General features: G+C 37.5%; 4 protein-coding genes and 1 pseudogene across 4 annotated transcripts; 4 read left to right on the top strand and 1 right to left on the bottom strand.

Annotated features, from left to right (window-relative positions):
- Positions 1-2269: 2269 nt before the first annotated feature.
- LOC118264269 (uncharacterized) lies at positions 2270-9249 on the top strand. The gene is made up of 3 exons (XM_050700424.1): positions 2270-6822; positions 8073-8232; positions 8792-9249. Exons 1-3 carry the CDS (start codon positions 6475-6477, stop codon positions 9169-9171), a joined length of 888 nt encoding a protein of 295 aa, XP_050556381.1. The 5' UTR covers positions 2270-6474; the 3' UTR covers positions 9172-9249.
- Positions 5598-6251, top strand: LOC118278192 (transposable element Tc3 transposase). Its single transcript, XM_035597299.2, has one exon. The coding sequence runs from the start codon at positions 5598-5600 to the stop codon at positions 6249-6251; it is 654 nt and encodes a 217-aa protein (XP_035453192.2).
- A 313-nt stretch (positions 9250-9562) lies between the features above and the next one.
- LOC126911728 (uncharacterized) lies at positions 9563-12230 on the top strand (annotated as a pseudogene).
- On the bottom strand, positions 10155-12280 carry LOC118278187 (uncharacterized). Its single transcript, XM_035597292.2, has 2 exons — positions 12213-12280; positions 10155-11397 (listed from the first exon to the last, which is right to left on the bottom strand). Exons 1-2 carry the CDS (start codon positions 12257-12259, stop codon positions 10434-10436), a joined length of 1011 nt encoding a protein of 336 aa, XP_035453185.2. The 5' UTR covers positions 12260-12280; the 3' UTR covers positions 10155-10433.
- A 5322-nt stretch (positions 12281-17602) lies between these two features.
- On the top strand, positions 17603-22335 carry LOC126911727 (uncharacterized). Its single transcript, XM_050700423.1, has 2 exons — positions 17603-20004; positions 20215-22335. The coding sequence occupies exon 2, from the start codon at positions 20597-20599 to the stop codon at positions 21818-21820; it is 1224 nt and encodes a 407-aa protein (XP_050556380.1). The 5' UTR covers positions 17603-20004; positions 20215-20596; the 3' UTR covers positions 21821-22335.
- The last annotated feature ends 1235 nt before the right edge of the window (positions 22336-23570 follow it).

The raw sequence follows: 23570 nt of genomic DNA, 5'->3' as shown, positions 1-23570 counted from the left end.
TGTCTCTCGCGACGGCTGGGGCGTGAGGAGGTTTGTTCCCTCACGCGCCCCGCCTCCTCCTTAGCTAGCATGACTGCTTCGCAGAAGGAGGAGACGGCATCCCAGTCCCTCTCGCTCCGCACCATGGCTTGAACCAGTGCCGGGCGCGAGAGGTCGCCGTCGCCGACCACATCCCTGAGGACTTGGCGGTGCTCAGCCCACGCAGGGCACACCGCCACTGTATGTTCTACAGTGTCCTCCGGGCGGTCCTCGCAGTGATGACACCCGGGCGTTTCCTCCCGCCCAATAAGGAACAGGAACCTACCGAAACTCCCATGTCCGGTAAGCACCTGCGTCAGGCGGTAGGTGAGGACGCCGTGGCGCCTCTCTAGCCACTCCTCAAAGAGGGGACTTACCGCTGCAATGACAGCGAGCCCAGCCCTCGGTTGCGACAGTCGTTGCTGCCATTCCGCCATGAGATCGCGCCGGAGCTCGTCCCGCCACGCACTGATCTGGCGCGGTAGTGGAGATTCGCCCCGGCGACACGCGTCGGCGCGCAAACTGAACACGCGCGCGAGCACCTTCGCCTCCAAATCCCACGGCGGTAATCCGGCAAGGAGGTTCGCCGCCTCCCCGGAGATCGTGCGATATCCACGGATCACCCGGATGGCCATGACCCTCTGAGACGTGAGCAGCGCCCGAGCTGGCCGCCGCATCAGGTTCGGCGCCCACACCGGGGCGCCGTAGAGGGCCATGGACCGCACGATCCCCGCGTACAACCTCCGGCAGGAGGCATTTGGCCCCCGAGGTTTGGCAGGAGCCGCTTAAGCGCAGCCCCCGTCCGTTCCAACTTTGGAGCCAAACGTCTGAAGTGTTCCACGAAGTTCCATCGACTGTCGAGGACGAGTCCTAGATACTTCATCGTCGTCTCGACGCCGATGGAAACTCCTCCCGCCGTTATTTGGGACCCACCCGGAGGTGGCGCGTTCCCGCGGCCATGAAAGCACATGGCCTCGGACTTGTGGAGCGCCACCTCGAGTCCCAATTGCCGGATCCTATCAACAACTGTCGCAACCGCTCTCGCCATCAAGTTGGCCGCCGCCTGGTGCGACCTCCCGTGCGCTAACACTAGCGTATCGTCGGCATAACAAATTACGCCGACGCCGTTCGGGAGGTCGGTGCGCAGCACCCAGTCGTAACCGATATCCCACAGGAGCGGTCCCAAAACCGAACCCTGTGGAACACCGCGCGACATCTCTCGCCGTTTCCATTCGCCCTGGTGACCGGGGTATATGACATACCTGTCTGTCAGGTAGGCCTCGATTATATGACGGGAGAAACAGGCCTAGGCGAACATGTTGTTACCAAATTGATGAATACGGTGAAGACCGAATACCCTGAAACACTATTTTCTGTGTATTGTGACAACTTTTTTACCGCTCCTAGTTTACTTAGCTCTTTGCAAGAAAACAATGTGAAAATAACTGGAACTGCTCGCCAAAATAGGATAGACAAGTGTCCACTAATAGATGCTAAGTCTTGCAAAAAGCAGCCTAGAGGATTTTATGATTATAGGTTGGACACAAATGACAACATCTGTGCTGTACGATGGAATGACAACAGCGTGGTGACATTGTTGTCTAATGAATTTGGAGTGCACCCTGTTCAAAAAGCACGTCGATATTCAGTTGCTGCTAAACAGAAAATTGATATTGATCAGCCAAATGTTGTTCAGCAATACAACCGATTTATGGGTGGAGTAGACAGACTTGATGCTAATGTGGGCGTTTACCGGATTGCCATCAGAGGAAAAAAATGGTATATGCCCATTTTGATGTGGTTGATAGACGTCGCTGTCAATAATGCTGCTTTACTCGCTAGATCATACGGGGCAAACGTAGATACTTTAGAATTTCGTCGGTCTATTGCAAGAACATTACTCCTGAAATATGGGAATATAAGATCTCAACCTGGGCCACGTCCGCAAGTGAGAACAAATGTACCGGTTTCTGTTAGAAAACATTCAGCTGATCATATTATTCTGACTGGCCAGGTCAGAAAACGATGTGCGTTATGTAAAAATAAAACAATCAAAATGTGTCGCAAATGTAACGTCAATTTGCATGATAAGTGTTTTGCAGAATTTCATTCCTAATGTCCCCACCATTTCTTTTTATTAGTTAGTCATGTGTTTTTATAACTGTGTGTTTTTTTATTTGTTCCTAATAAAGACTGATTAACATTATTATAACGCATTTTTATTTGGTTGGTACTGATTTCATACTATTGAACGAGTATATGTGCCCATAGGGTCGTTTATGACCCGCTGAAAAAATGAACTTCTCGAACTGAAAACGAAAATCTACTAGTACTAGCCTTATATGTGATCATTCATACATAACATACATAAATATTATAAAAATCGGTGTTAAAAAAAGTTCTGAGCATATATGGGATAAAGATAATTATAATAATCGTTCAAATATCAATGATTTGTTGTATGAATATCTGTGGAGAAACGAAGTAGATAGGAAGAAAAGTGATCCTTTTGAGGAATTAATCACCGTTGTAAATTATTCATTTAATAAATGAAATATGTTAATATATATTGTGGTTTCATTTTATAACAACCTAGAAATATATAGCAATGTTATTCCTCTTAGTATACAAGAGCGAGTGAAGCGAGCTCGAGACTTAGGGCACCCCGACTCGGACAGGTTAGGTTAGAAGGGGATGGCGGGGTCTGCAAGACCCCGCCATCCCAAAGCGAGGTGTGGTATCAAATTCTACGTCCTCACAACTGCGAGCGGTTATGTCCTTGATATGATAATGTACCGTGGTAAAGATGCATCTGCTGAAACAGGCAAGAAAACTCAAAATATCGTGCTGAAATTATTGGAACCATATGTGCTCAAAGGTCACCATGTTTTCATGGATAATTTTTACAATTCAGTAGAGTTGTCGCAAAAGTTACTTGATTTGCGGACACACTCTTGTGGGACATTGAGAAAAAACCGTAAAGGCAACCCAAGGGTACTAACAAGTCTAAAACTAAAAAAACTAGTAGTAAAAATTTACGACTAGTAAAGTCGAAAAATTGATGTTCCTAAATGTAAATATGAACCCTAATAGGTTTAAATAAAACGAAGATTTGAAACGAAAAAAGTGATTTTGGAAGTTATATCCAGCTCTCATAAAGTCGATTTAAACAAGTTTGCTCAATATGGGTATGAGACTGCGAAGATGTACATTGATTTATATCCCTGGCATCCCATGACTCCCACAATGCATAAAATATTAATTCATGGCGCAACTGTTATGGAAAATGCACTTTTGCCTATAGGTTTACTGTCGGAAGAAGCAGCAGAAGCGCGTAATAAGCATATTCGACGGTACCGGCAGGATTTTGCTAGAAAATTTTCTAGAGAGAAATGCAATTTAGATGTGATTAACAGATTATTGCTCAGCTCAGATCCGTTGTTATCTAGCATAAGACCAAAACCTAAAAAGAAGGCTACGTCACATAGTGAAGAAGCAAAACAAATGCTTATGTCTGCTGAGGCCCACACTACTGAAGAGGATTCCTTGGATGAGGAAACTGCCGCAGAAGAGTCTGACAGTGAAATAGAAGGATTTAACTCAGGTGAAGAAACGTGGGACTCCTTATCGTAAAATAAAAAGTTCTATATTGAATTTTTACAATAAACCAATATTACTGTCATAAACAATTGTGTTTTACTTGAATATATGTTCAAAAAAAGCTTTTATAATTGAAATAAAATAATATTTAACTATTTAGAACACTTGAAACACAGAAAATAATTTTGACCGCCTAATTTGAATAAATGCCCCACCGTGCGTCGACTAGTACCCAATTGGTTCAGTTACTATTTTATTTTGTGTTGAGATCAAAAATAGCAAAAACATTATAAATTAGAGGCACAAAATCCGAAAAAAAAACAATTATACAAAAAATCTTAATTTTATTTAAAAAATAATCATAATCCTATATCTCAATATGGGTAAGGTTTGGTGGGGTGTTTCATAGTCAAATCAGCTAGGAATGATGTAAACTACAAGCTCTAAAAGGATCTAGGTCGACTTAACCAGTAACCCTGTATTTCCTAAGTCCCATATGAGGGAAACGGAACGCAAGAGGAAGTGTAAGAGAGAGTGCTATGTGTGTGATGGAGAGAGTGCTATGTGTGTGAGGGAGAGAGTGCTATATGTGTGAGAGAGAGTGTTATGTGTGAAAGAGATCCCATCATATAGATGGTTGGCAGGCCACAACTGGAAAGCAAGACAAAGGAATGTATGTTCTGCAAAGATGGTGTTTTCGCTATGGATATAACGAAGTTTAGCGGCAACGACGGCGACACTTATTCCTCCGCAAAATGGGCACAGGATATTGAGGATGATGCTGATATATTCGGATGGACTCTGCAACAACAATTGATAATCGCCCGCAGATCGTTGACGGGGACAGCGCAATTGTGGCTCATGACGGAGAAGGTGCACCAAAACTATGAAGAACTGAAGGCGGCGCTTCTCAAAGAATTTCTAGATACCACCAATTGCAAAGAAATACACATTTGACGTGTAAAAGTGTTATTTTATAACCTATTTGCAAAATAAATATCATTTATCATTTTATCTTGTTTGTGTATTTCATTCAAAACGAAATCCACAAGGATTTCATACACCACCTGAGCCAGAATAAATGTCCAGGAAAATGCTTATTGATTTTTGACGGCGCTTCTTCTCATAGATGCCAGAATCGTTGATGCCATCAGGCTATGACATATTGCAATATTGTTTACCGTCTAATACGACTCATGAGCTTCAGCCACTCGACAAATCCGTTATAAATATGGGCAGATAATAATTATAAATATTATCTGCCCCGGGAAGCTCGGGTTTGTGATGAACATTTGACGGCCAATACGTGGGATACGCTATTCGACTCCCCGAATAGTTATTCAACAATATTCAGCAGATACAACATGTATTTTTGTCAAACAGTGTTACCAATTTTGTAAGACGACCTCCATCTTCACGAAAAACTGACCTAATTGACAAACAGGTGGTAGCCATGGTGACGTAAACAGCTCCATTCTTCGAGTCTATGATTGGTTTACTATTAATAACTTGGCGCTTAATGAGAAAAAAACCAAATGTATTAAATTTTGCTTGCCAAACGTACAAAATAACAAATGTTATGTTGCTTTGAACGGACAAAAGTTGGAATTTGTTAAAGAGACTATATTTTTGGGCATCACACTAGATGACAGATTACAATGGGGGCCCTATATAAAAGCACTTTCGGGGAGACTAAGCTCAGCTGCTTATGCAGTTAGACAGATAAGCAGCTGACGGACGTAGATACGGCAAGGCTTGTTTATTTTAGTTATTTTCACAGCATAATGTCATACGGCATTTTGCTGTGGGGGCGAGCCGCGGATGTAGAATCATCATACATCCACTTTAACGCACAGGCAGTACCGCTATGCGTTAGCGGATAGACTGTGCAAGCAATTTCCCAGGGCTGAGCTAGCACGTGCAACGTGTTCAAGCTTTGCTACCAGCTGATTTTGAACCTAGAGTGAGATTTTGTAGAGATGTTAAGACTACACAGAGAGGATCCGCAGTTTTTCAACAAAGTGTTATGGTCGGATGAATCAAATTTTAGAAGAATGGGAATTTTTAACATTCATAACTTACACTACTACTCCAGAGTGAACCCACATATCATCAGAAATGATCGATTCCAGCATCAGTTTGGTATAAACATGTGGGCTGGTATCATTGATCAGAAGCTGGTGCTACACGAAATGCCACCAAGGTTGAACGGTGCAGCGTATTTAAATTTTTTACAAAATAATTTGAACCCGATACTCGACGAAGCTGAAGTTCCGGAAGAAATAAGAGAAGAGATGTGGCTGCAACAGGACGGCGCCCCGCCTCATTACGCTCGAGCAGTTCGACAACACCTGAATGACCGCTTCCCCGACCGGTGGATTGGTCGAGGCGGAGCTATTGCATGGCCACCCCGGTCGCCCGACCTTAATCCGTTAGACTTTTTTATTTGGGGCTATTTCAAGGAAGTGGTATACCAAAGAGAGAACAACACTGAACAAGAATTACGACAAAAGCTCGAGTCTGCAAAAGTACAAATTATGAATAACAGAGGTGCCTTCCGCCGATTAGGGCTTGTACACGCTAAGAAAAAACGCCGGGCATACCTAAGAATTCGTGTCGTAACTAGAAAATAAAGCCCCGGATACACTAGGGAACATTTTGTCCCGCAACATGACGCGCAACACAAAATATACGTGACGCTGCAACGTTGCATAGTGTCCCGCAACATGACCCACAACATTGTACGTGACGCGGGGCATGTTGCTTGCTCCCGCCTCGAGAGCGAGCGCACGTGTCTCGCGTCAGTGTTGCGCCATTTGTCACTGAGTGTAGTCGCGTACGCAACGTGCCTTTAAAATGTCTGTAGTGTGGGGAAATGATACCGTGCTTTTGCTTATAGAGCTTTACGAAAGTCGTGACTTGTTGTGGGATACTTCACACCGTGACTATCGAAATAAAATAAAGAAAAATGATGCATGGGAGGATATAGCCAAGGCGCTTAAATTGCCTAGAAAAGAAATAGAAACCAAAGTTCATACCCTGCGTTCGCAATTTGTCCGAGAAAGGAAGAAAGTGAAATCGTCAAAAACTACTGGTAGTGGACGAGACGACGTGAAGTCCAGTGCATGGTTTGCGTACGATGCAATGAAATTTTTGCTAAAGGGAGCCACAACTTCTGGAAGCTTGGACACTTTGGACACAAACGTAAGTCATACTTTAGTTATTTTGTCGTTTGTAATCAGTAATCACGGTCACATCACCTGCGACAAATATAGCGCAAATGGGTTTATTTTTATTTATAATTTATTTATTTATAATTTATTGTACGGACACACAAGGAAAGGAAAAGTAACAAATTAATACGTACCTATATTATTTACATAAACTAAGATTTGTACACACCTCACCCACAAAACTTCACTTCTAAAAGGATTGACGTTGTTCAGTAACATTAAAAGAAAAAATATAGTACAATACTAGTTTATTCATTTAAAAATTATTCTGCCAGGGTACACGTCCTTCTTCACTCATGAAATATTCAGCAAATTTGTTTCTTATTTCCATAGCAGATTCAGGGTAGCGTCTTCCCATAGCATTTAAATCTGACATATTAACAGAGCCAGTTTCTCTGCGCCAGGATCCTTCTAAAATATCGTGATCCACATTTTCAGAATCAAAAGTCCCATGTGGGTTGTACAGTGATCTCGATTGACTATTTCGCCTTAAAAAATTATGGAGGTATACGCACGCCATTACAACAACTTCAGCATTAAAGGGTAGGATGGTTATGGGAGTTCGGAATATACGAAATACAACACCTAAGATACCGAACACATTTTCGACAATTCTTCTAGCTCTTGACAATCGATAGTTGAAAATGCGTCTTGTTGTACCCACGTCATGATTACCGGGATATGGCTTCATCATGTTTTCTGTCAGTGCAAAGGCGCTGTCTCCTACAAGTACGTAAGGCATATTCGGCCCATCTTGTCGTATTGGGTATGGAGTTGGCCAGTTGAGTTGGTTATCAGCTAAAGCTTTATAAAAAGCAGTCTCTTGGAATACTCCACTGTCAGAAGATTTTCCTTTAGCACCACAATTTGCATAGATAAAATTGTAATTTGCATCGACAATACCCAATAGGACAATACTAAATTGTTCCTTATAGTTAAAATAGTCACTTCCCGAATTCGAAGGAGCTTGGATTAAAACGTGTTTACCGTCTATAGATCCAACGCAATGCGGAAAATTCCATATATTTTCAAAGCTTTTAGCCTTGGTTTTCCATTCATTTGCAGTAGCTGGGACCTGTAAAGAAATACTTATACATTAAATACTATTTTTGCGTACTAATAATTAAGGATTCATGTCTAACAATAATACAATACGTGTTTTATACTTAGTATATACTTATTATAATAATTGACTTAATATTTATATCATTAATTTTTCAGAGTCCACAAAGCCAAAACGCGATTTCGTCTCCGGATGAAGATGTCGTTCTACATTCTCAATCTACCGTTCCGGAATTTCAATCTCCTCATCAACTAGAATCGCAATCTACCATTGATCAAGCAGAGCAACCCACAACCCCTGCACCAACACCTTCATCGTCGCGACCAAATGAAGATAGATTGGAGGAGGCTTATGAAGTTCTGCATGCTGCTAAAAACAGAATGATGTCCCGAGATGAATTCGATGTTTATGGACAGTACGTAGGAACTGAGTTACGTGCATTAAATGACGAACACAGTGTAATTATGGCTAAATATTATATTAATAATATTTTATTAGATGCACGCTTAGGAAAATACCGTACAAGTTATAATAATCAAAGCCAGTCAGTTGTTCAACAGGGCTATTAGGCCAGTGCAGATACCTCTAATAAAGGTAAAAAGTAAAAGAAATTTATAGTAGAATGAAACCTATTGGAAATGGAAGAGAATATGCTAAAAATGGAAAAAAATAAAAATTCCACTCCATCCGAGTTCGGGAAGTGGGGGGGAGGGAGGTTTTAAGAGGAAAAATCGGTTTATCGCAATTTTCGGCGAAACTACAAGTCCTATAAAAAAAAGTTCAACGGCAAAGTTGTAGGTAATAAAAAGATCTACAACTTTTGTATTTACACTTTTTTTGTATTACCTCAAAATTTTGTGAAAAATTCAAAAAACTACGCGACCAACTCGGAAGAGGAGCCACCCAGATAGATTGGAGGAGGCTTATGAAGTTCTGCATGCTGCTAAAAACAGAATGATGTCCCGAGATGAATTCGATGTTTATGGACAGTACGTAGGAACTGAGTTACGTGCATTAAATGACGAACACAGTGTAATTATGGCTAAATATTATATTAATAATATTTTATTAGATGCACGCTTAGGAAAATACCGTACAAGTTATAATAATCAAAGCCAGTCAGTTGTTCAACAGGGCTATAGCACTGCATCCAGTGATATTAGCCCCGAGCCTTCTGAAGAGCATATTATACAAAACATACTTGCAAATATGGATTCCTCGAGCACTAATAGCATTGATGGCACTAATACTAATTAATTTACGTTGATCGCTATATCCATCTTGTACTCTTTAAAATTTATTTTACTGGAGATTAAAATACAATTATAAATAAAATGTATACGTTTTCTTCAACTTACCTTTACAAATATCTTCAATTGTTTTATCAGTTCTTTACAAACTTCTGGTACTATTTTACGTATTAGTTGTTTTGACACTCGAAAAGTGTACGACAAAGAAGCATAAGAATCTCCAGTCGACAAGTACCTCAATGTAATGGCTAGTCTGATATGAGGACTAATAGCGTTCCGTAATATTGTATCCTGTTTGGCTATGGAAGGTGCGATCATTTGCAATAAAGTTTCAAAATCAGATGATGACATGCGAGTAAAATTCACAAACGATCCGTCACACATTCGGAGATCACTTAGAATATTAACTCTTCTTTCTCGTTGTAATAAGAAATTCCGCATCCACCACCTTCTCTTTCTCTTAGGTTTCAACACACTCGATATAATTACTATGTATGCAGCACTAATAGCCACAACCTCCTCGGGCGACATTTCTATAAACACTGAGAAGTGTGGTCGACAAAATGTTCCGCGACATGTATGTCGGCACATTCCACGTAGTTGTTGAGGAACATGTTCAGCAACTTGTTGCTCCAATTGTCCCCTAGTGTATCCGTGGCTTAACTGTGTACACTGCTCGCAGCGGTGCACGAAAAAAATCTTGTCTGCGCAAGACACGACGCGGCGAACGTTGTTGCGGAGCGGCGGGGGGCGGTGTAGTAGGGTTGAACAGGTAGTTTTTGTTGTGCGTTTGGTGTGGACGTGTATTGCAGCGTAGAGTACAAAATGGCTAATGAGTTACTTATAACTTTAGTAGAAGGACGACCGGTATTGTGGGACAAAACTTTAGAGATATATAAAGATAAAAGACTCACATACGAAGCATGGAGAGAAATATTTATTATCTTTTTAAACAAAGACTTCGACGAAATGACAAATGTCAAAAAAAATGAATATGGTAAGTACTTACAACATATTACTATCTTTTTACAATTTTCAAAAATACAGATTACTAGGTATATTCTATATAACTATATATTATTATAAATATTAATCATTGTCGTTACCCACACTAAATACATCTACAATAAAAGATTTAAGTTGCAAGCAATCATAAGTTCAATAGCGCTAAATAGCATACGACCACGGCTTTGCTAAAAACGATAATGACTAATACTTATAATAAAATACGTATAAACATGAAATAAAATATGACATGTAATTGTTTATTTAAACAATATGGCAGGTAAGAATACTTCCTTGTTTCACACTTTTTGGATTAAAATTTAGTAGTCGGGTTTTAGTTTTAGAACTTATTTTTGATGTGTATTTATCTTGCCATGGCAATGATCCTTCATCAGAGGAAAAATATTCAGTATATTTTTGACGAATTTCGTCTGCTGTCAGATTATTGCCTTCTAAATGCAATCGACTATTTAATCGGTCTCGATTGATTAAAGGCTCAACGTGACCTTCTTCTGTATGAATAAAATTTTGCAAAACGCAAGTAGTTTTTACAATAGCAACTGTTAAATCGAGACTTAAGTTTAAAGATCGGTGCAGAATTCTCCATTTGTTGGCCATTATTCCAAATGCACACTCGACGTATCTTCTTGCCCTTGTCAAGCGATAATTGAATATCTTTTGTTCTTTTGTGAGTTCGTTACCACCGTAGGGTCGAAGTACGTTAACATGAAGTGCGAAAGCTTCATCAGCTACAAAAACATATGGTAATATATAGTTAATATTTATTATAGAGCATGGGGATGGTATGTTTAACGTATTGTCAACAAGTTTTTTCCAAAACTGTGTTTCTTTGAAAACATTTGAATCACATTCTTTACCATACGACCCTACATCAATAAAAATGTAATTGTAGTTGGAATCCACAATAGCCATGAGAACAATAGAAAAGAAATGTTTATAATTTAAAAACATTGATCCACTTTCTTCGGGTTTAATTATTCTAATATGTTTCCCGTCCACTGCTCCAAGACAGTGTGGAAAATTGGCTTTTATTTCATATCCCTGTGCTATATTCAACCATTCTTCTTGTGTTGGCATTCGCATATAATCTGTAGATAATTCTGACCAAATATGATGAGTAACTTCACGTACAATGTTCGCTACTGTTTTTATTCCGATTCGAAAATCGAAATGAAGACGTGCGAAGGCATCTCCAGTTGCCATGTATCTGTAAAAAAATGTAACAATGTCTTAGAGCAAGAACACACTTGCAACTTGCAGTGCGATTAATTGCAAGTGTGTTCTTACTCTTACAATGAGGTCATTTCCTTTTTTATATGAAGTTTATGTCTACTTGCAATAGATGGTACCTACCTACTTTCTTACGGTAGTTCGTTTTTGGTTTCAGCAAAGTCTACAGCAAAAAAATGGACAAGTTTGCGAGATAGGTGGATGAAATGTCACAGAAGACTTAAAGAAATGAAATCGGGATCGGGAGCTAAGAAGATTCGTAAATGTGATTTTTACGACGAAATGTTATTTTTGACAAAAATTGTAACACGCCGAGACACTGAGTCAAATATACCCGAAACAACAAACGTGGAAAAAAGTCCCGTAGAACATACACCGATCGCGAAAAAAAGAAACAGGATATTAGCGAGGTGGACAAAAATATGGCAGAATTTATAAAGACTGTTACCAAAGAAGAAGAGAGCCGTGCCATGTCATTTTTTAAAAGTATAGCTCCGAGCGTTGATAAGTTCGGTGATGAGGAAATGGTGGATTTCCAGTTTGAAGTTTTAAAAACGTAGCCGGCCCATCATACTCGACTCGACCAGGTTACAGTACCCAAAAATCTACATCCATTCAATTTGACACCGAAACTATTAGTAGTGTGGAAACATCGCATACAGATGAATTTCAGTTTGACTTTTCTAAAGAATATGAACATGAGGGGTATGTTGAATTTGGAAACATGTAACACTTCAAAGACATTTATTATTGTACAACGTTCAAATCAATATGCTTAAAAAAATTACTTACCTTAATGTTACGGCCAATCTAATGTATGGAGGAATACTTTCTCGCATTTTGGTATTTTCATGTCGTATATTATTCTATACTTGTCAAAAGCTTGTCAAACGTAGATATTTTCATGCGAAAATAATCCACAAATTTTTCCTCATGTTGTCGCATGACACGGTAAAGGGTAATGAACCCACCAAACTCATTTTTCTCTTGTATAATTGGATGAACCCAGTAAAGTCTCTTGTTTTTTGTTTCTTTTTTTATTTTGTTATAATAATAATATGCTATTATCATTCTTTTTTGCTTTGTAGTTAACATTTAGGTATATAAATAAACGAAACTCACACTGATTATCACATTTGTTATTACTTGCGCGCCCTACGCCCGACTGACGACTGAACGAAAAAAATCGTGTCGTGTACACGTTTCCATTGGTCTTGTCTGCGGAAGACACGAAAAGTTTTCGTGTGTGGAACAGACAAAATTCTTGTCGTATACACGAAGAATTTGTCTTGTCTGCAGCAGGAACGGTAAATTTTCTTAGCGTGTACAAGCGCCCTAACGTGCTAATTTTATTAGGCGGTGCAGATTGTGCATAATGGTTAGAGGCAGGAATTTTGAACATTTACTGTAAAAAAATTAATAAAATTATCAACTCATAATTGTGTTTTTTTTTTATTTCAAGATTTTTATTCAAATTTTCCTTTGTACCAAATTTGCTCCTTGACATGAAAAAAACTCGCATAAAACCTGAACTAAAAGTCTGACACTAAAGTGTTATACCTCATTTCAATCAGCATTAAAACAGCATTGTTTTTAAATACAGGGTCACTTTTACGTAGTACACTTTTTTTTCACGGGTGCTCTCAAAATGAGCAGTAATTTTTTGTAATGCTTCAAAGTTGACGGAAAAAAATGAATTGCTTTTTAAATTTGGTACCCAGAGCTGTAATTAATTTTTTTGTAATAATACAATTATCTCTTCATAATACAACACCTTTTGTTTTGTTGTTTTTTATCAACTTTTTCCTGTATTAATTAAATTGTAAGTGAATCGGTAGTTTATTAAAATTCTATATTATTAGTAGGTAGTTTATTATTATTTGCGTAAAAAGTTATGATTTAAAAAAATCATAACTTTTTACGTAAATAAGTTATGACCATGCTGTAGAAAGATTTTTTGTTGAAAATCACCTCCTCTGTCACCCTGGTTTGTTTGATCCACGATTTTTGGGCCACCCTGGACGACAACGATCAGGACGACTCCTTTCGAGACGTCCTCAGTGTGTCAATGAACGTCATTATGTAAGTGTCGTAATGATCCTTTTGCGTAAAGTTAACATTAATGTATCGTCAGAGTGTGTAATGTCAATTTAGTAGTCACGTAAGTCAATCCACTACGGTGTTAACATCATTTGTAACCTATGGAAAATCAGGAATAAAGTATTGTTAAATCAGTATTAGAATTATTTCTCTCCATCATCATACAGTCCACTGCTCACTGACCATATCACGGGTGCGTCGAGGAATAGATCCACAGCCTGATCCCTCCGACCCGTACAGTCAATTAACTGCTGACATTGAGTGACCAATTAAAAGTGCTGACTTCCACTCTACGTTTCTAATTTACCAAGTTATAGACATATTAATAATACGTAACATATATAAATGTAAACTCATGCATTCTCTCTCACTACTACAATACTTACACTCTTCTTACATTCCTATTTACATATTATAGGTATCTTACTATAATTTTTTCTGAATAATGTTAATGACTTTTCATATTTTAGATGAAATTTTTGGCTGGGATTGGTGGCAGAAATGCTCGTAGCCTTACTACAAACATTCTTAGAAGAATATTGCTAGAATGAAGTAGCAGAGCTATATCCCTTCTTTGCATGGTGAGGGAAATTTCAATCATAGTATTTAGTCAACAAAAAAAGGTACTCAAAACCCCTTGTACTGTAAATTTGTTGTTGCTGGCAACATTTTAAGCGACTATTGCGTACAACAAAACGCAGTTGTCAAAAAATAGCAAACGTCACTGTCAATTACCAGGCCTAGAACTTGTCATTCCGCTGTTTGTTGTTGTGACTGGAAAAAAGGAGCGAGATTTTAGTTTGTTTTATGGAAATAAACGGATATATAAAATACAGTAAAAGTGAAAATGAGTGGAAATAAGGTTTGTTTTCATGTTTTTGTTGTTTTATGAACAATTTGACTGCACGGTTGGCGTAGTGGCTGGGCAACTGGCTGCCGCGCAACGGGTAGCGGGTTCGATTCCCGCACGGAGCAACTCTTTGTGTGATCCACAAATTGTTCTTTCGGGTCTGGGTGTCATGTGCATGTGAAATTGTATGTTTGTAAACGCACTCACGACACAGGAGAAAATCCTAATGTGGGGCAACGTTTTTTTTTTTTTTTAAAAAAAAATATATCAAAACACTGTGAATAAATTGCTCAAAACTATGTGATGGAAATTTACATCTCTATGCAGTAATTTCACTTGTAATGTATGGCAAACATTTTTTTGTAAATGTTTATTTTATGTTGTTTTTAGGGAAACTTGAAGAAAGAGATATTGAAGATTATCTTAGTAAGTTACAAGGCGGTTGGCTCTCAGAAGATGACCTCGATGACCAAGATTCCGATGATGAAAACCGCGATTATGTTGACGTTATAAGAGTGTTGCAGGAGGAGAACGACGATGATGATGATGATGGGGATGATGTGGATGAAACTGCTGACATTGATCCTCCTCTTGTAGAAACAGAAGATCAAGAACCCTCTCACCCATCAACTTCATCCAATTTGCAGTCTTCATCCAGTTTTCAATTTGACAAAAGAAACTTGATTTGGAAAAAAAGGAATCTGGTGTATGACACAGATAAAATTACTTTCTTGGGGAGTTCTACTGCTTCAGGTAGACCACCTGAAGCAGTAGAACACCTAGAAACTCCATATCAATGTTTTAACTATTTTATCAGTGAAGATTTTATCAAAACATTAGTAGCGGAGACAAATTTATACATAATACAGAGTAATCCCAGTTCATCTATAACAGTTACAGAATATGATTTGTATAAGTTCTTTGGTATATTACTGTACATGTCAGTAACTCCTAGCACAAGATCATACTGGTCGCCAAAGTTTGGATATGAGCCCATTTCTTCAACAATGTCACTGAACAAGTTTGAGAAAATAAAGTTATCATTACATTTGAATAACAATGATCTTCACAAACCTATAGGTCATCCAGAACATGGACAGGCTTTATAAAATCCGCCCTGTTATCAAGCATCTCAATGAGAGGTTTGCCACAGTGCCAATGGATCAAAGACTTTCTGTGGATGAACAGATGTGTTCTACCAAAATAGGGCATTTTTTAAAACAATATCTGCCTAAGTAGCCCCATAAATGGGGCTTCAAATTATATGTTCTGTGTGATTTGATGGGATATGCCCATAAGTTTGAGGTATATTCTGGACAAGAGAATACAGAAAAGCTCACAGATGAACCAGATCTTGGTTCAACAGGAAATATTGTAGTTCGTTTACTTCGAGGAGTGCCAAGAAAGCAAAACCATATCATATACTTTGATAATTTTTATACATCTTTGCCATTGGTAGTTCTTTTAGCTAAATCAGGCATTCACACAGTGGAAACTGTGCAACAAAACAGGATTCCAAATAATAAACTTCCAGAGAAGAAAAACTTCATGAAAAAATCTGTGCCCAGAGGTAGTTTTGAGGAAAGAGTGTCTGTGCATGATGGTATAAATTTGAGTTGTGTGGCTTGGAAAGATAATAAAATAGTAACCCTGCTATCTTCTTATGCTGGAGCATTGCCTGTAACTAAAGTCAATAGATATGACAGGACAATAAAAGGAAAAATTGATATTACTTGCCCGTTTATTGTCCAAGAGTACAATAAGCATATGGGAGGAGTAGATCTGATGGATAGCTTTTTGGGCAGAAACCACATAACAATAAGGTCTAAAAAGTGGTACTTGCGTATATTTTATCATTTATTAGATCTAGCTATTATAAACTCTTGGATTATATATAAAAAAAATGCTCAAGAAAGAGGTGAACCCAAAAAGAGTCTACTTACAATGGGCCAATTCAGAAATGAATTGGCCTTTGTGCTATGCAACAGAGGACCCACCAAAGACGCTAAAGCAAGTGTGGTATATTTTGACAATTATTTTACTTCCTTGGAGCTGGTACATTTGTTGAGGGAAAATTATGGTATATTTAGTTTAGGAACAATCAGACAAAATAGACTCAAAGATGCTGCTATTAAACTGCTAACTGAAAAGGCTTTGAAAAAGAAAGGAAGAGGTACCTTCTGTCAGGTTGTTTGTAATAAAAATAAACTTAGTGTTGTCAAGTGGTTTGATAATAAACAGGTCACATTGGTGAGTTCTTATGATGATGCATACCCTGTCGAAAATATAAAACGATTCAGCAAAGAAGCAAAATCTCGTGTTGATGTAAAATGTCCTAAAATTGTTAAAGACTATAATCGTCACATGGGAGGTGTTGATTTGGCAGACATGCTGATTGCATTATATCGCACTGGAATAAGATCGCACAGGTGGTATATGAATATTTTCTCGCAGCTTTTGGATATATGCATCAACAACGCTTGGCTTTTACGTCGGAGACATGACATAATGACCAACACCACTAGAAAGCAGGATCGCCTAAAAGATTTTAGGTATGAAATCTACAGCGGCCTACTGAAACGAGGTCGAAACGTTTCAGTGAAAATTTTAGACGCTATTCCCGATAAAGCAAAAATAAAAAAACCGGTATCTGAACGACCATGCGATGATGTCCGGTATGACAAATATGACCATTGGCCGCAAATAACCGGATATCAGAGGTGCAAGTACTGCAAAGCTGGCCAGGCAAGTACAATGTGCATAAAATGTAAGGCTCATCTTTGTTATGTGAAGAATCGAAACTGTTTTTTGGAGTACCACCGCAAGCAATAGGGTCTCTGAATTATTATGTTACGATTATTTTGTAAAAGAATTCTTTTTATTAAACATTTTTATTTCCACCAAGACAGTTTTTTTTATTTAAATTCATGTTATTTACAATAATTTTTAGGTATATGTTAAAATCCCAACTCTCCCTAAACATAGCAATGTATAGCATAATATACATTCCTAAAAATGCAATAATCACTGTACGTGTAGCAATGTATAGAATAGTATACATCTTGTTTTTCCAAAATTTACATATAAATTTTTTTATTTATTTTTTTGATGTTATTTATAGCCCAAAGAAGCTACCTATATACATTTTTTTTCTTTTTTTCAAAAAAACATTCTTGCCACGACAAGGGTTAAAAAAAACGCACTAGGTAGCTAAATGTACAGCATGAAGGACAATTTTTGTCGATAATTGCATGATCTACAATTTTTGTCTGGCATATTTTATCATAAAGCTAACCGTTTGGATGAGAAATTAAAAAAAACCCTTTTTTGCAACCTTTGACCTTGAATAAAAATGTTTGCAGACATGGGATAGATGGGGACTTTTCACAATTTCATAACAATGGTGTCTAACATCTATGCAAATTTTCAGCTTACTGAGAATTTTTGCAGGGGTCAATAGTCTAAATTGGCTGGACTATTAATTTATTACTGATTACTTAACTTTCGAACCGGACAGCCTGGATAAAAAATATATTACTGCCGTAACAAGGTTAGAGCAAGTTTGTCATAACAAACTTCATGCAAGTTTGTCATACTGAAACTAGCAAGTTTGATTGATGTATCAAACTTATTGCAAGTTTGAAACAAGTTTATATTGCTATCTGGGGTTGAACGCATATTTTCACATATTAATCTTTTGAAAACAAAACAGCGAAATAGGCTGTCTACTGAATCAATCACTAGCCTATTACATTCAAAACGACTCTTTAATACAGCTAATTGTTATGAGTTTGAAATTAATTCCAAGATGACCTCGGCTATGGCCAAAGAATATTGGTACCATAATAAATAATTATACTTAAGCGTCATTGTTATAAATTAGTCTGTAAGTTTTTTAATAAATAAACGAATTAGATAGAATATTTTTTTTTTGTCAAATACCGATTTTGGGTAGAAATATACCGATTTTATCTGGCAATTCTACCGATCTCGCTCTATGACGTTCGAGACCACTGCATGAGCGTCACTAACGCTTTAAAACCAAATAAAGGGCTCGTCGAAGTTGTGAAGTTAGCGGAACATTTTGTACAGAATCCAGAAACTATTGATAAAATTGTTGCCCAATGGAAAAGCCTAACTAGCAACACTTGGGCAAAATGTGACTGATACAGTAAAATTTTAGGTTGAAATGTCAGATTTTAAGGACGCAAGCAATGAAAATTCGTATAGCGAACTGGTTTCGTTGGCTTTTACAGTGCTCACATTGCCACATTCAAATGCGGACGTTGAGAGGGTTTTTAGCGTAATAAACATCGTAAAAAATAAATTGAGGAACAAAATTAACTTGGACTCCCTAAATTCAATTATTCGTATACGAACTGGACTCAAACATTTGAACAAAACATATGATATACCTACATATGATATACCTCAAGATATCCTAAAAAAAAATAGGCAAGAAAGATATGTACACATTTAAATTTAAAAAGTCTGCTATAAGTGTAAATGAGCCACAGCCCTCCACTTCAACAGCTGTACAAGGAACCGCAGCAGAGACAGACAGTACAAGTAGTGAGGATGATGATTAGATTAAACGATAATAAGATTTTTAATATTTAAATTTTTTTAAATTTTGATGGTCACATCCTCCAATTTAACTATATATATTTTTTATTTTTGTTTAAATGTAACATAACATAACTTTGATATTAATGTCATGACAATTTGAAAATTAAAACTTTTTATTCTACACGTTATTTTTCTTATTTCATATATTTGGCACTATTGTTAAAATTTTATACCAATTTAGCACTTTTTGAGATGTTACTTAGCACCCAACCGTGGCATTGAGTTGGCAACCCTGGGCGAATGGCGCTCCGTAGGCTGCTTCGCTCATTTATTAAATCTGGTTGTTCAAGATAGTCTAAAAACTGTTGCAGCAGGAGAGAAGGTTAAAGTTGTGGGAGAATTTTTTAAAAGGAGTGCTCAAGCACAAGCATATCTAGAAACAGCGCAGAATCAGATGAATTTGCCCCATTTGAAACTAAAACAAGAATGTCCAACTCGATGGAATTCCTGTTTTGATATGCTTGAACGCATCCTTAAAATAAAAGATGCAGTTATCAGCACAATAGCCCTAACACGGAGTGACCTCAACATCCAAACCGTAGAGTGGCATCTCATTAGCAAAATTGTACCAATTCTCCGACCGTTTTATGAAGTGACTTTAGAAATACGCTCTGAACAAAATGAGGCCATGAGAGCCAGAGTGGCCTAACTGACATTATTTCAAAACCAATTTTATTTGACAAAAAATATGCAAACGATATCTTATAGCGCCACAATGGCCTAAAAATAGTTTTAAAAGCATCCCAGAGATGGCGTTATGATCAACCATCTTTGCCTATTTGAATTTTGCAAAGTTTAGTAGTGCTATAATGGCCTAAGTGTAAGCCATTTTTGCACTATGGCAACACAACATCTTGACGTTTAGGCCAAATTGTCAATTTTTAATCTATGATGATCAGCTGTGATTTGCTGTTATTTAGTTTTTGTTTTGTTGTTAGTGTCTGCTAATTAAAATGGATAATATGGAAGCAGGAACCTCTGGTAATGTAGAAAAGACAATGCAAGGTAAGTTTAACATAATATTTTCATATACGATAAAATAACATTATTTCTTTATCAATATATTCATAACGAATATATTTTGAACAATTTTACGGGTTATGTTACGTTTGAAGCAATTATTGAAGTAAATAATTATCTAGGAAGTTACATGTAAAGTTGTTTTTATTAAAGGTAATTGAAGAGGTATTTTTTATGCAAATCATTTACTTTCAGAAATCTTCGGCGTGGATGAGGACGATCCCTATCAAGATTCAGGCTCGGAGTATTTGCCAACAAGGTCGCCATCGCCAGCTGACGTGGATCTACTGGACATTTTGGGTGCAGAAAACCAGTCCCCAAATGTCGCTCATCCCACTGCAAGCCCAGAAAATACCGAAGAGCAATGTAAGCCAAGAAAGCGACTACGACAGCCAAGTAAGTGGAAAAAAATATCCGCAAGGAGAAACGTGCTAAAGGAGAGGAATATGTAAATACAAAAGGTAACACTGTCCCTTCGAAAAGTATAAACACAGATATACCATGTAAATGTGCACAGAAATGCCATGATAAAATTAATTCTGAACAGCAAAAAGAACTCTTTAATAGATTTTATGCTATGGAAAATTTTGATTTGCAGTCATCTTACATCTTTTCATTAGTGAAAGTGTTACCTAAAAAGAGATCCTCTATTTCCACGAATGGCCAACAAACTGATTCTAGACGCTCCAATACCAGGGTGTATACAATGCCGAATTCTGAAGGATTGTCCACTACGGTATGTAAGGAATTCTTCAAAAAAATATTTGCAGTATCTGATGGAAGACTATCCAGAGTTTTAAAAAGGAAACTGTCCATTCCTACACCACCCATTGATGCAAGGGGAAGGCATGCCCCTGTCAATAAGACAAGTGAAGAAAAGATTCAACGCGTCAAAGAATTCATTGATAAATTCCCGAAGTATGAATCACATTACACACTACACAAGAGCACGAACAGAAGATTCTTAGCGCCGGATCTAAGTTTGCCGAAAATGTATGCTCTTTACTGTAATGATACTCCAGAGTCAGAAAGGGTTTCAGATTTTATGTTCAGAAAAGTATTTAATCAACACTTCAACCTATCATTTCATGCCCCTATATCTGATTCTTGCAAAAAATGTGACAACCTTAAGATTAAGATAGATGCAGCTAGTTCACAAGAAGCAAAAGAACAATTTGAGTTACAGAAAAAGGTACACCTTGCAAAAGCTGACTCAGCAAAAGACAATTACAAAATAGATAAAAATCTTGCTAAAGAAGATACAGACGTTACTGTAATCGTATTTGACCTCATGAAAACATTAGCTACTCCAGTAATATCAACTGGAGTGTGTTATTATAAAAGGCAGCTATGGACATACAACTTAGGCATACATGATGCTGCAACTGACATTGCGACGATGTGTGTATGGGACGAAACAGTAGCTTCGAGAGGGCCTCAGGAAATAGGGTCTTGTTTATTGCGTTACATAAAAGAAAACGTCAAGACTAAAACATTGATCTTATATTCTGACCAATGTGGTGGCCAGAACAGAAATATAAAAATGGCTACTCTTTGTCAATATATTACTAGTCATCCAAACTATGTTGTAGAAAAAATAGACCATAAATTTTTTGTAAGTGGTCATTCTTACTTGGCATGTGATCAAGACTTCGGATTGATTGAAAAACAGAAAAAATTCTTTAAGGATATTTTTATACCGGACGATTGGATTAAAGTTATAAAAGCTGCAAGAAAGAAGAATGCTTTTAAAATTATGAAAATGACAACAGATGATTTTGTTTCAACGAAAAAAACTTGAAAATAATATTACCAATCGGAAGGTCACTGCAGAGAAATCAAAAGTAAAGTGGCTGAGTATTCAGTGGCTTCTTTACCACAAGATCCACCCATTTTCAATATTTTTTAAATATTCAAATAATCCTGAGGTCTTATTTGAAAACGTTAACATTAAGAAAAGGAATTCCATCAATATTGCTGACTTGGAGCTAGACCTTCTTTATCCCTTGAGAAAACAAATTAGCGTGGAGAAGAAAAAGGACTTGATAGAACTTCTGCAATACATTCCCCCAGTATATCATGACTTTTATAATAACATAAAAGCAAATGCATCAGCACCGAACGATCTGTATGTGGGAGAGGAAGAAGTGGATAGTGATTGAGTGAGCAAGAAATGTTTAAAATTTAATTATCCTTACAATAATAGACACCCCTACTTCACTCAATCACCTGCTGAGTGATAAAGTGTGGTAAGGATGTCTATATATATGTCTATCTTAATTATTTTTTTCTTAATTAATAAATAGTTTGGCTTAACTGCTTAATTTTTTCTTCAATACACCCGAAACCCCAAATGCCAGAGTGGCCTAACTGAAAATAATTTTATGGATATGATGACTAGAGTTAGTAAAATCATTAAAAGTTAAGGAATATTACATAATAAGAAAGTAAGACCGCAAATAATGTCATAATATATTTATTTACTAAAGTTAAAATTATTTTAAATCAGGGCTCACTGTTTTTCCTTAATACTGTAATTTTTTGTTTAATAAGTTAGGCCGCTCTGGCTCTCATGGCCTCAAATGTTACCCTATCAAAAGTCCTTATGTGCACAAAACTATTATCGAAACAAGTAGTACAGCAGATAAATGGAAACCAACACCTTGACATAGCAGTTTTTTAAAATAGGCTTAACCACAATATAAATGCTCGTTTCCGAGATTTCGAATCAAATACTTTATATGCCGATACAGCCATACTAGATCCACGCTTCAAGCAAAAAGCTTTTCGCACTCCAGAAGCATACAAAAGGGCGATCGAAAATTTTACGGGTTATGTTACGTTTGAAGCAATTATTGAAGTAAATAATTATCTAGGAAGTTACATGTAAAGTTGTTTTTATTAAAGGTAATTGAAGAGGTATTTTTTATGCAAATCATTTACTTTCAGAAATCTTCGGCGTGGATGAGGACGATCCCTATCAAGATTCAGGCTCGGAGTATTTGCCAACAAGGTCGCCATCGCCAGCTGACGTGGATCTACTGGACATTTTGGGTGCAGAAAACCAGTCCCCAAATGTCGCTCATCCCACTGCAAGCCCAGAAAATACCGAAGAGCAATGTAAGCCAAGAAAGCGACTACGATAGCCAAGTAAGTGGAAAAAAAATATCCGCAAGGAGAAACGTGCTAAAGGAGAGGAATATGTAAATACAAAAGGTAACACTGTCCCTTCGAAAAGTATAAACACAGATATACCATGTAAATGTGCACAGAAATGCCATGATAAAATTAATTCTGAACAGCAAAAAGAACTCTTTAATAGATTTTATGCTATGGAAAATTTTGATTTGCAGTCATCTTACATCTTTTCATTAGTGAAAGTGTTACCTAAAAAGAGATCCTCTATTTCCACGAATGGCCAACAAACTGATTCTAGACGCTCCAATACCAGGGTGTATACAATGCCGAATTCTGAAGGATTGTCCACTACGGTATGTAAGGAATTCTTCAAAAAATATTTGCAGTATCTGATGGAAGACTATCCAGAGTTT

The sequence above is a fragment of the Spodoptera frugiperda genome, chromosome 18 (genome assembly GCF_023101765.2).
Source record: "Spodoptera frugiperda isolate SF20-4 chromosome 18, AGI-APGP_CSIRO_Sfru_2.0, whole genome shotgun sequence".
In the NCBI taxonomy this organism is placed as follows: domain Eukaryota; kingdom Metazoa; phylum Arthropoda; class Insecta; order Lepidoptera; family Noctuidae; genus Spodoptera; species Spodoptera frugiperda.
Note: the sequence above shows the minus strand (reverse complement) of the source record. Positions and strands in the feature narration are given on the sequence as shown.